The sequence below is a fragment of the Pseudochaenichthys georgianus genome, chromosome 3 (genome assembly GCF_902827115.2).
Source record: "Pseudochaenichthys georgianus chromosome 3, fPseGeo1.2, whole genome shotgun sequence".
Taxonomy (NCBI): Eukaryota; Metazoa; Chordata; class Actinopteri; order Perciformes; family Channichthyidae; genus Pseudochaenichthys; species Pseudochaenichthys georgianus.
This window is the reverse complement of record NC_047505.1, coordinates 16,659,989-16,673,007: the sequence shown is the minus strand read 5'-3', so window position 1 is coordinate 16,673,007 and position 13,019 is coordinate 16,659,989. Positions and strand designations below refer to the sequence as shown.

At 40.8% G+C, this 13,019-nt stretch overlaps 1 protein-coding gene across 1 annotated transcript in view; it reads left to right on the top strand.

Moving 5' to 3' along the window:
• Positions 1-248: 248 nt before the first annotated feature.
• adamtsl5 (ADAMTS like 5) overlaps positions 249-13,019 on the top strand; it is a 34,072-nt gene continuing 21,301 nt past the window's right edge. Inside the window, exons 1-2 of the mRNA XM_034109367.2 lie at positions 249-1,013; positions 12,132-12,207. Coding sequence (XP_033965258.1) covers positions 994-1,013; positions 12,132-12,207 — 96 coding nt within the window. The 5' untranslated portion in view covers positions 249-993. The remainder of the gene's footprint in view (positions 1,014-12,131; positions 12,208-13,019) is intronic.

The following is a 13,019-nucleotide window of genomic DNA, read 5'->3' as shown; positions in this document are numbered from 1 at the left end:
GCTGTTGTTATTTTTGTTCTGAGCAAAAAGTCAGAATTTGGACTTTAATCTCTTCACTTTCATGATGTCGACGTTGTGTCACCTTTAACTTTGGAGTAGCTGCTGGGCTGTGATTGGAGGAGAGGGGCGTGTTCACTGAAATAATGCAATGCTCAGGTGGAGAGAGAGAGGGAAAGAGAGAGAGAAAGAGCGTGAGACACACACACACGCACACGCACGCACGCACGCACGCACGCACACACGCACACACACACACACACACACACACACACACACACACACACACACACACACACACACACACACACACACACACACACACACACACACACACACACACAAAAGCACTTCGCTCACACAGCCAGTGACGGTGGACTGGTGGAGCACTGCTGTTGTCTCTCTGCGCTCTTTATCTGGCTTTTTCCGCCACACATTAGACCTGGTTGGACTGAGAGGAAGAAGCAGCCGCTGGAGCTAACTGCGGAGAAAGTAGTCCGGTGCAGGACTGGGTAAAACTGAGATCACCTGCTGGGGCGTAAAGGCGACACACTCTCCAAGGACACAATTAATGGAATAACGTGCAGTACCCATGTGAATTAAAACTGTCCTAAAGAAGAAACAGGAACTTAGTGCCAGAGAAAACGTAAGTGCACCTTCAGCAGAAGATGCGCAATGCTTTTTTTTCTGCGTGTCCCGAAAGACAAAACTGATCTGATGGGTTTTGGGAACTAACAGCTGTTTGGATGGACAAGCTTTGCAGCTGAAGAAACAAAGTTATTTCAAAGTTTCTCTTTGGAAAAAAAAAGCAAAAGCGTAATAATCTCCACGAGACAGTGGGATATGGATGGTGTTGCTTCTGAAATCCGTGAGTCGCAGCCTGCAGCTGGGATGCACAGCGCATCTGAGCCGCGACGTTTCACACCATGATGCGGAATCAAAACTGCACCTGACAACGAATGTCACAGACCTTAAACCACTCCAAACGGATCTAATATGTCCTCACTATTGAAGAGGTAAGACACTGTAGGCTAGTTGTTGGCTGCCTGCGCAAAGGATCGCATGAGATGTGAGTGATGGTGATTTATAAGAGAGGAGTTCAGCTTTGATGGGAGGTGATACATTCCAGAGACATGTTGGTTTTTCCTTTTTTACTGTTTGTACTGTGAGTTGAATTTTAGGGGGGAAATATGTTGTGGCTTTAAATATTTACTTTGAGTTTTTTTCTTGCAAGGAGCTGCAAAGCCTTGAACATTTTGTTGCACTTCAGTGCAGGATTGGAGGTGATACATTCCAGGGACAGATGAGTTTTTTTCCAGATTGGAAGCTGTTTGTTTTATAGTTAATTTAATCTAAAGAACTGCAGGCCTGTGGTCGGTTGTAAAAAGTTAGAGTGACATTTGTAACATGTCATATTGGGCTGCCCCTCTTGATTAATCGACTAATTGGTTGTTTTGGTCGTTAAGTCGTTCTGTCTTGTTCAAATCACTTCCAAGAAGAGCTTTGATTACCACAAGATTTAAGTGGTTGCTTTTGCTTCATTCTTTGTGGAGAAACTCAGTTTTACCAGTCTCTGAATTAAACAAGCAATCCTTAAATTGATAACATTGTGTGAGAGTTTGTTGACAAATAATGTATTTGGTTGAAGACAGCCCTATATGCATTATTTGACTCCAAACTTGACTTGGAGCAGTTTGGATAATCCTCTGGTGGCCTGTGGTGTGTGAAGGTTTCTCTGGGGGCAGAAGTCAAATCCATTCTGCTGTGAGCTGCTTCCTGCCAGCGGGTGAGGTAATCCTCCTGCCATACAGTATCTGTGATATTACGACTCCTGGCTCTACATTCCACCCATCCTGCTCCCACTTTATCTCCCAAATGTCACCAGCTATAAATACCCTGCTCATATTTGATCTAATCCCATCCCTGCTACAAAACACAAACATGGGAGGACTGCAGAAGGTCTGGATCTGTACTTAAACTGAAGTTTTAAAAAATATGTTAAAACCCTAAATTCACCCTGACCATGTGTTTACCTCTATCTTGTGGATTACTCCTCTTAACGGAAAGAATACAAGCTGACATTCCTGCACTCTACACCTAAGATGTAAAAGTGTGATATTCCTTTTTATGGGCTGCAGCTGCATGTGTTGGAATACATATGTACGCTGTCTGTCAGCCTGACTGGTCTGCAGAACAGACGATGGCAAGGGAAAGATTTGGCATTTCTGTCTCTGATAACACTTTGGAGGAACGTTTATTTAGGAAGAGGCTGAGCCCATCAGCCCCTGAGCTGATTTAATCAGTTTACCATGGAACACTGAGTAAATAGCTTCAAAACGAGGACTCTACAGGCGCTTTTCCACTGCAGGACCGAGCACGGCTTAGCACATCTTAGTTTGGCCTTGGTAAGCCAGGCTCACTTTAAGCTGCGTTTTGTTAGAAATGATAATCAATGTTGATATGGCGTAATTTAAATGTCTAAAAACCGAATATTCACACTACTTCCGGCTTTCCGCTAGTGCATTTCGTCATTTCCGGTTAGCATTAGCATGTGGTGAAATGCTACGTTTTCAAACCGTGAATTGAAGGTGAAATGACGTGGTGTTGTACCCTAAACACACTGGGTTTAACACTCATTTATTGACGCTGAAATCACTTTTATTAGGGAATGTTTAAATAACCACAGACACCAGAATGATGTAATTTAGCAACAGAAAAAGGCAGGAATTGCATTGGACCCGCCCCCCCGACGACGCCGGCCAATAGGAGAAGACCTCAGATGACAACAGGAAGAGCAAGCCAAGAATCGACCTCTTTTTCTCCCTGACCTCGGCTGACCGGACGCATGGGGAGAGCTCCTCCACTCGCAAATTTCATTTGTATATCACAGCATCTTTAGTGTAATGAAATGCTGTTAACTTTTATAAGCTTCCCTTGACACTTTTCAGTGTCTCCTGCTCTCAGGGTTCAAGAATTACTTACAGTTTCCATTACAGTTTAGTAACTGGGGTAGTTACTATAGTAACACAGTGTAGGCAGGGTGATCGGCTGTTCGGCGGGCGGAGCAATGCTGTGTAAAACTGCCGTGACGTCATGTTCAATGCGAACCACAAAACCAAACATCAGCCGTTAGCTGTTAGCAATCAGAGCTCACAGCTCCTCATATCTGTTCAGAAACTAGACAAAAGTTAAACAAGTACAAACCACAAACTGTCTGTGTCATGGTGAATACAGTCGCTGGTTTATTTATGTCTGTAGGCCGTTGTTGTCAGTGTGGACGGAGCATATACAGTGTTAGCTTAGCCTGATCGATCCGATCTCCATTCAGAAAACACGCATTTAAATAGGTTTTTCGCCTGCCGTCTGTCTGCAGACTTGTCAAAGCATTAATTCATAGTTTCTACTAACCAGTATCAGTATGTTGTTACTTCGGCATCATTTTGAAACGTGTATTACAATTAAATCACGGTAAAATATATTCATTTTGTTGTAGTTGTAGCCCCCTTGCCAGCGATTCTCTCTGACCATTCAGTAGTCGAGAGTGTTTACTTCACTAGTTTAGCATATTCAGCCCGGTTGTTGGCCCGGTAAGAACCTCAATTTTGGAGGGCCAGAAAAAAGGTGAAAAAGTAGCCCTGAGCCGGAAACAACCCCTAGTGGAAAAGCAAAAAAAAGCCCGGCCCGCTTAAACCGTGCTACATGCTGCAGTGGAAAAGCGCCATCATGTGGTGCTACATGCTATGATGTCACTCTTTCCTGCAGGCTGGAATTTCAATGCTATTCTTCACTGTAGATGTAGAGCGCAAGAGAAGGATCAGTATATTCAAAGTGACTTTTCGTAAACTAATTGGATTTTTATATCAAACATGCCAAAAGGTTAACCCAGCTTTCAGATTTTTTTCAGGTGGTACATTTTTGTACTGAAAAGACAATTTTCTACAGATGTACTGTCACAGATTGAACCGGGTCATAAGGTTCAGTCACTTGGTATTGTGTTGCTCTAAGTACTACAATTTCCATCAGCCACATGGACAATTACTAAATACCTCATTGTTTCTTCTCTAAAAAACGTGTTTGCATATTTGCTGAATTCATCCGAAATGAGCATGAATTTGAAAGCAAACTGATTGTAACTGCTGAAACTTTTATCAGATTTCAAGTCCAGGCTTTAGCTTGTGCTTGTCCAAGTGCCCTAATTGTCGGCCACTTAATTGTCTAATAAAAAGCAAAAGTGCTGGATTACACTATTTTCTTTAAGGTGTGCTTGTTGAAATATTGTGCAGTTTTGTCATTTTGGGTACAACATTGTACTTTGAGGTTATTTGTGTTTTACACAAAGATTACTCTAATTTACCTACATACTGGTCAAGAGTACTGCCCCATGCAGCTACACAAAGGAAACAATTCAAGATGCTACTGCTACTGGTTCATTAGTGTTTCTTTAACTATAATTATCAAAAAGATGGAGAATGTATGCTTATTATAATGTCTGGGCAAAGAGGTTGACGAGGAGTTCATTTATCAGGCTTCATTGTTGACATGCGCTAGCTGGAAGTGATGCATTTGCTCTTTATTGTTCAAGATTTTGGCGTTTATGCTTATTGTTCATGATGTTTTTCTGTCATTTTGGTCACAATATTGCTTGCGTGCTTCTCTGCATGTTTCCCATGCTGCTACCATGACTGTAGATGACCTGAAAGGCTCTGCCTCAGTCAAAGTGGCTGTGAAAAGATAATCCCATAATCCCTGAGGTATGACAATGTACCAAGTTTGTTCTCCCTGTCGTGGAAGGAGCGAGTTAAGTGCAGCGAAGCGCAGTGAAGGGAAGGGACCAAAGTTGAGCAAGAGACTGAGTCTAGTCTTTTGGGCAACAACAACATCAACAAAAAGACTGTCTGTCTGTCTATTGTTTAGTCATTTACTGGAACACTTGGGGTGTTTGGTCCCAAGCTGTTTGTAGCTAAAGGCTAGGAAAGATAATTACATTGTAATTCAAATATATATCGTTTGTAATCCACGGAACTGAAAAGCAGAGAGCTTGAAGAGGAGTCCGAGTGGGAGTAGGATGGGGTGGATGGGAGGGTCCAGTACATAAGACTTTTTCCTATGGGACTATTGCTTGCAGGGGCGGTTCTAGGGGGGGGGGGGGGGGGGGGGCAGGGGGGCAGTGCCCCCTAACACTGACCTCTGACCCCCCTGTGGCCCCCCTAACAATGACAAGTTTTTTTTTTTTTAAATGTATATTTTCTGGTACTCGGTTTGCCAAAAACCGCAGGATTTTGTTGCTGTAATGTAAGATTGTGCAGACACCCTTATGTAAAGTAGAGATGTAACTGTTCATTGCCTTTATTTTTATATAAATATGGTGTTAGTGCAAACATTGCACTATAACTTAAGCTGAAGCTAACAGTAATAACTATAAGATCTATCTGAAATAGTGCTGCGTACCAGTACGCCGAACCGGTACTGGACTTGTAAAAAGTTTCGGTTCAAGTCCGGTTAAAACCGGAACGTCGGGAACCGGTACTTGGACTCGCAAAAAAACTACCACTTACGTATATTCTGGTGTCTGTGGTTATTTAAACATTCCCTGATAAACGTTATTCAGCGTCAATAAATGACTGCTAATCCCAGTGTGCTCAGTGTACAACATCACATGTCATTTCACCTTCGATTCACGATTTGAAAACGTAACATTTCGCCACATGCTAATGCTAACCGGAAGTGAATAATTTTCAGAATAAAAGTATTAAGTTAATAGTGTGAACTTCCGTTTTTTTCAGAATAAAATTGATTTAAATTAAATAGTGTATTTAATTCAAAATTACGCCATATCAACATTGATTTTAATTTCTAACAGTATGTACATCACTATGTATGTAGTATGTACTGTATAATGTACACATGTAGAGTTGTAGAAAAGACATGGTGTACAGACAGTACAGTACACTCTGACTGTACAGTCAGTCACTACAGTGTCGCCTATACTGTATAGTAGGTGTGTAACAGTGTAATGCGTATAGTCTACTCTACACTCTACCTTTCAGCAACGTTTTAGGGATTTAGGCTCAGTCAGCTCAGGGACTGTTTGGTTACTTTAGTTTGGTAAATGAAATAAATGTTTGAACTTTGTAGTAGTTCACTGTAGTTGCTGTCATAAGTCATTTGTAGACTAAGTGGCAAAACGTGTTTTTTTTACATTTGTACTTTGTAGAGAAATGTAGACACAAGTTGGAAGGGAGCACAATAAACCTAACGAGTTTGAATTTGAGTTGATTATGAGTTAATTTTCAATTGATAATTAGCTAACAATAAGTTCACTTTAGTCACACAACTTGACACAAGCCATGGGTTCAGGTCCGGACTTATAAGTCCGGACCTGAACCTGAACCTCTGGACTTGAGTCCGGACCTGAACCTGAATGTGAGTCCAGGTACGCAGCACTAATCTGAAATAAATAAGTGTACTGAAACAAATACCAATAACTGTATTGCATTGTTTTCTTATGCGCAATTACTTCATACTGTCTAGTTCTCTTTTTCGTCCTGCATTTATTGTGCCCCCCTCAGAAAATAACTGGCCCCCCAGTGGCCCCCCCAGTCAAATTGGTCTAGAACCGCCACTGATTGCTTGTGTCTCGTGTGTAACCAGAATTTATTCATACTTAACTTCTGTACTAAAAGTAAGACCTCTCAACGTGAACATTGAACTAATTGTCACAACACTTTGCTCTTCCATAGTTATTTTTACTTAAACGTTTACTTATTTGTCATGTGACGACGCCATTACGACTTCAACCAAACTTTGACTCATTTGTCAATCAGCTAAATGTTGGTTAAGATTCTGTAGTAATCTGTTTCACGTAAATTTGCCACTTTGTAGAAAACATTACCAAAACTTGCTGGACATTTGCAGAAAGACAAATCATGTAAAAAGAGGATTTACTTTTATAAGTCCACATAAACATTGGTAAACTATTTGATTTATTTTCGCTTAAATGGTTCACAATGTCTCTTTAAGCGAAACATCTGCTGAGACACAAAGACCCTCCACTTGTGTTCAAAGAGTCTCATTTTGTCAATGCGTGCTGACCGAGGCCACTGAGGATCCGATTGTTGCCGCCTCATTCATAGTCAAACCAGGTCGCGGGCTCAGAGCTGACCACAGAGCCTCCTCCCTGAACATCTGTTAAGGGTTGTGTCAATTCATTCATGCAGCGTGCTCCATATAACCCTCAGACCCTCCACCAGGCTCGCCCAAACACTGGGCGGGTCACAGCTAAATCTCCAGGGGGGTCAAAGGTTAAGACCGGCCCCTGGTTGGAAGACGTATTGCTTTTACAAACTTAGTGGGTGTGCAGACAATTGTAAAAAGGAAAGGGCACCATACAGAAGCACTTAGATCCCACACAAAGAAACTGAAGGAGCAGAGATCCTCAGTCAGGTGTCTCCTGTGTTGACTTGATTCAAACCAGGTCAAAGGACACATTCTCACCTGCAATGCACTCTCAACCTGTGCACACTAATAGCCTCCATCTAATTGCTAGATAACATCGTGGAGCTGTTATTTATTTATGCAGGGTGGGAAGGTAAGGGCTACCTGTCTGTCAGGGTGTGTTCAAGCAAAGGTTTGTGAGTTCAGTCGTTAGAGGAATTATCAATGAGGTTGGGGAGATTTATTTTGTACCTCTTTCTCTGAGGCTGGGTGGCAACAAACACTTTTCTTGACTATCGCACTTTGTACAAGTGTCAATGAAGGGAATTTTAGTGTGGATCTTCATGTTGGACTTTGGTTATACCACAACCATAGTTTTTTAGTGTTGACCAAAGTTGCCAATCTTATACGTCTAACTTACGTTTACATTTTTTTTTAAAAGCTCAATTGGGCCCCAGAAAATCTTTATAAAATATAAATACACAATGTGTATGTATTCATTGGATTGATGGGCAATTAATGCATCACTTTGGAGCAGTTCATTTAGGAAGACAGCCAAATTGTTTAAAGAAACATTTAAAAAAATCAGCATTAAATAATTCTTATCCTTTCTTTTCAATTCACAAATTTGTTCTCACGAATAATTGTGATTTATTGTAATTTTTATTATGGTATATTGAGTTGTGTGTGTGTGTGTGTGTGTGTGTGTGTGTGTGTGTGTGTGTGTGTGTGTGTGTGTGTGTGTGTGTGTGTGTGTGTGTGTGTGTGTGTGTGTGTGTGTGTGTGTGTGTGTGTGTGTGTGTGTTGTCGCTTTTATATTGTCAGCTAATAAAGATGTCAGCAAATTGTGGAAATTGCCAATCGACAGTTCCCAGAGCCCAATCTTTTGTTGCCAATATCTCGCTTTATAATAATATAATAATAATCCTTATATTTATTATAGCGCTTTATCAATGACTCTCAAAGCGCTTTACAAATACACATTACACATACAGATCATACATACATGTAATGGTCATCTACTGTGGACAATACCCACTGCTTTGACAGTTAAATGTAAAAGTAATCAAGTAATCAATACTTAGCAGAATAAAAACAAATGACATTTTAGTAGCTGGAATCAGACAAAGTTTACAAATTGTTTATATCGTTTTTTCCCCCGATTAATCAAAATGTAGAAAATGATAAAACAGAACAGGAAAATAACTGAAAAAAAGTATTTAGTAAATATATATTCATAAATGATCGATCATTTATTAATTGAAAATTATAAACAAAGGATCAATCTTTCTATTTTCTGTACCGCCAAGTTCAGAAAAAAGCGAATTGGCTTGCCTTCTAATTATTTGTTTAATGATAAGAGCAGTCCAGCGTTGTTGGTGTTGGGTGGGGCCTGTGGGTTTTTTCTTACTCCTCAGACTAATGTCTGTGAAAACAAACAAGTAGTCTCATATTGATTAGAGCCATTTCCCCCTCCCTTGCCGGGGGCTTTTCACTAATGTGCTGCTATAGCCTTAATGAGTGCAGGAGGAGGCGGACTGACCCCTGTGCCCCCTGTAAGGGCCCCTGTGGAGAAGGGGCCAACCTGCAGTGACCGGGGCTGCTGTCTTTTCATGTTCAAACACTGAAGCCAAAGATCAAGTGAAAGTGAGAGAAATGACTTCATCTGTGCGGATTGCTTTATTCAAGGTCCTTCTTTTGTATCACTTTTTTTCATGATATCTCCACACTGCTCATCAACATTGATGTCTAAAACAAAAATAATAACAGGACTTTTGTGCATGGATGCATCACCAAACGTTCATATTTTTGTTTTATCAAAATAAGTATAAAGTTAAAATAGCTGTAAAAACAACAATGACATATTATCAGTATTATTCTTTTTACATTTGATATATATTCTATAGAAGATACTGATCAACACTTCACTTGGAGGCATCTGTCTGTCCACTCGACAAATAAAAGTCCTAAATGTAATCCATTTTAGCTCCACCAACTCCAAATGGCCTATTTGTCTCTTTAGCTGCTAAATGTACCATGTTCACCAGCTGTTTTTACTGTGTCCGTCTGTTGTGATGGGTTTATCCACATTTTTAAAACACATTTTTCATTGGTGGAAGTGACTACATGATGTGTTACCTACAAAAAAAAACGGATAAAAACAGCATTGCTCAACTATCAAGTAGATAATTGGAATGCATTTGTGGTGTAAAACTGTTTCACCTTCCTTTATCATCAGGGACATTTTCTAAAAAATATATGGTTTTAGTTTGACATAACAACTGAATTACCATTGTTTTTCATTTACTCCAGCGTAATTAGAAAATGAACCATCTGACTAAACATCTAGTCTGGTGATACACTTAATTATTTTCTCATACAAGTTGTTCCCTGTAATATAAATGTTCCCAGATATTTAATACACGATAGGCTGCTTTTGAAAATGGTCAGGGGTCAGGAGGTAAGACAACTACATTTTCCATTTCGACATCCAGCTGAGATGCAGGAAGTAAAATAAAGTCTTTGTGATAAAACCTCTTACATCCATCTTGATTTACGAGGCCAATACCCTTTTTTGGTCAGTCTGACCTTCCTTGTTCCCTGATATGAATTCCCCCATGTAAGGCCAGGCTTGGAGCCAAGGTCGCTGAAGGGAAGGGCCGCTCAGCCAAGTGTGGGGGAGATATGTATCGTTTAATTGGACAGGGCCACTACTGACCTGGGACGTAGCCAAAAGCTCTGAAGCAGCTCTATGTTTACGGCCCAGGGCAGATAAAAGAGAAAGAACAGAAAGAGATAAATGACAGACAGTCTGGAAGCTGATGGAGAAGGTGGCAGAAAGGGTCAGGGGGAAAAAGAAAGAAAAGATGAAGTTGCTAAATGCAACCAGTCTTCGATATTTTCTTGTCTTAATAGACATGACATGCTTCATCACAAACAGACCGTTAAAAGTGTGACACACTGCGGCTGTCAGCAGTGCCAGGAAGCAATCAAGGGCTTTCCAGGAATTACCAACACTTCTCAGGAAAGGTGCTTTTTGATGAATCAGAGGGAGAAAAAGACGGAGAATCAAAAGTGTGTTAGCCCGGAGGTGAAAGAAGGAGGCAGCTGTTAGAACAGACACAACAGACACTTAACGCAAGAGTCAGAGGTCTTATCTGGAAGCACCTCAGAAGTGGCTTGGTACTGTTGCCTATAGTTGCTTTTTGACTCATTTATTTTTTTACTAAAATATCCTTCTTATGGTCTCAAAATTAACCCAGTGTGGTCGTCAATCATGTATGAGGCAATTCAGGAATGTCCCAGGCTAATCTAAAATGTCAGTATCATTTCCTAAATAAGATCAAGGCAACTCACATTCTTTGTTTTAGTGCTATACAGATCTCTGGATGTGCCAGCTGTCAAAAACGCCTACTATATTTACTTCACTGGTACAGATTGTACAAGGTTACATTAAGGAAACTATCATGGTGCAAACTAAACACAGAGACACAATGTGATTGGACACATTTAGTGAGTGTACCTAAGTGCATAAATCCACCCTTTAACACCCTCTTGTTGGTGGTTTAGTTATAATAGAGTCATTGGAGTCAACTTTATTTTCCAAACTTAATCTAAGTTTCTGAGAAAGTTTGGGACCCAGCCGCCATGTTGAAAACAGTCAAACCAAAACCAAGGACTGCCCACTGATTGGAGCGAACTCTCTCATTTAAAAAACAGTTCAAAATATTTTTTAAATAGCATATGAAGCAAGAAAGATACAACATAGTGACATAATCTTAGCATAATCATAATTTATTTTTGATCAGGGCTGAGGTAGGGGGTGCGTTCAGTCAGGCAGGCGGTCCCTTCCTCTCCGGCTGTGTATGAGTTAAGCCACTGTTGGGGTGGAAGGGGGGAATTAATGCTGGATGGGGGGGGGCATTCCTGACCTTGGCTCCTGCCCCAGGGGTCCGCAGCAGTGTGGAAACTTATTTGTGTATATTTTGAATGACCTGAAGACCTCTATTATACTATTTTTCATACATTTATTATAGGTCTCAGCTATATACAAAACATGGCTCTGAAGTGTTTGGCTCCAAACACCAAACAGATCATTGTAGCATCCCATAATCCTCTCTGTTTCAGCCCTGTTTCAAAAGTGCTGATTCTCTGTCTGTTACTTTAGATGAAAATAAGGAGCCCCTCCCCACGCCCCTCTGACAGATATTTGGTTAAAAAGAACACAATGGAGCTCTAGGAGGAGATTCAGGTGATAAGGGGGGGGGGTTATATAAATGGATCAGGACAAAAAGTGAGCGAATATTTTTTCCTGAAACTTTCAGAATCTCTTTACACAGTTTATGTATAAAAGACATGAAAAAGTGGATTTTGCATAATAGGTGACCTTTAAGTAAAAAGTACCCATAACTACCAACTGTTTTAAAGAGTAACTGACCTCACTTTATATTAATAGAACAATAATGTCATTGTTAGCTAATGAATGTTTCGATGCTGAACAACGGCAAAATGACAAAGTTCTCATTGGTCCCTCTTCTTTAGAGAAGACCAGGAAATTATTGATACATCATTACATGGATTTGTACTCCACTACTTCCCACCTCTGCTTCTGTGTTTGTGCATCTTGTATATATGATCTGTAAAACAGCGAGGGTGATGCCCCCCACTGACTGACATTGTGTTTCTCTCTCTGTCTGCAGGAAGCTGACTCTGTGCCAGGCCCTGACCTTCGTCCTGCTGCTGGTCGCTCCCCTCTGCCTGTCGTCCCCTCAGAGCGTAAGTACGACCCGCCGTCGTCAACACGAGTCACTGCGTGACCCTGCGTGACCCTGCGTGGCCCTGCGTGGCCCTGCGTGGCCCTGCGTGGCCCTGCGTGGCCCTGCGTGGCCCTGCGTGGCCCTGCTCTCTTTTCAACAGCTCTCACTGTATCGACCCTGGGTTGATCATCAACTACAGCTCCCTTCTATTGACGGAACTCTACAAAGTGAAGGCTTTCTAATCAGCCAATCACAATTAAGCACCGTTAAGCACATGTTTCCATTAGAAACACCAATTATTTATATGATTATCGATAGTATATAGATAATCATATAAATAATCGAACAGTGGTTCCCAACCTGGGGGGGCGCCAAAGATGTTTACATATAATTGTAACGCAATACATGATTGTCACTAAAAGCCTTGTCTGTCTCTACATTACAATAAAATAATTGATTAATTAATTTGAATAAAAATTCAAGTTAGTAGCTATTAAAGGCATAAAAAGACAGACATTTATAATTCTTTCTTTAATAGAAATGTTTCTTCTTCCCGTAAAGTGTCCAAACCAGGCTTTTCTGGATAAGCGCATTTTTAAAACATAGTCATTGTCCATGCCGGTTTCAGTTGGATTATTTGTCACAGTTGCTCCGATCAGATCGGTCTCCTCCATTTTGTAGATTATTTACGACTTTTGAATCCACATAAACACATCGGCAAAATCCGGCTTACTTTGAGCATGTGTTTTAAACAGTTACAACCCTTTGCGAATTGTTTCCACTTCCGCGCCGTCCTTTAATTTCTTCATTCAGCGGGCATCCAAATGAATT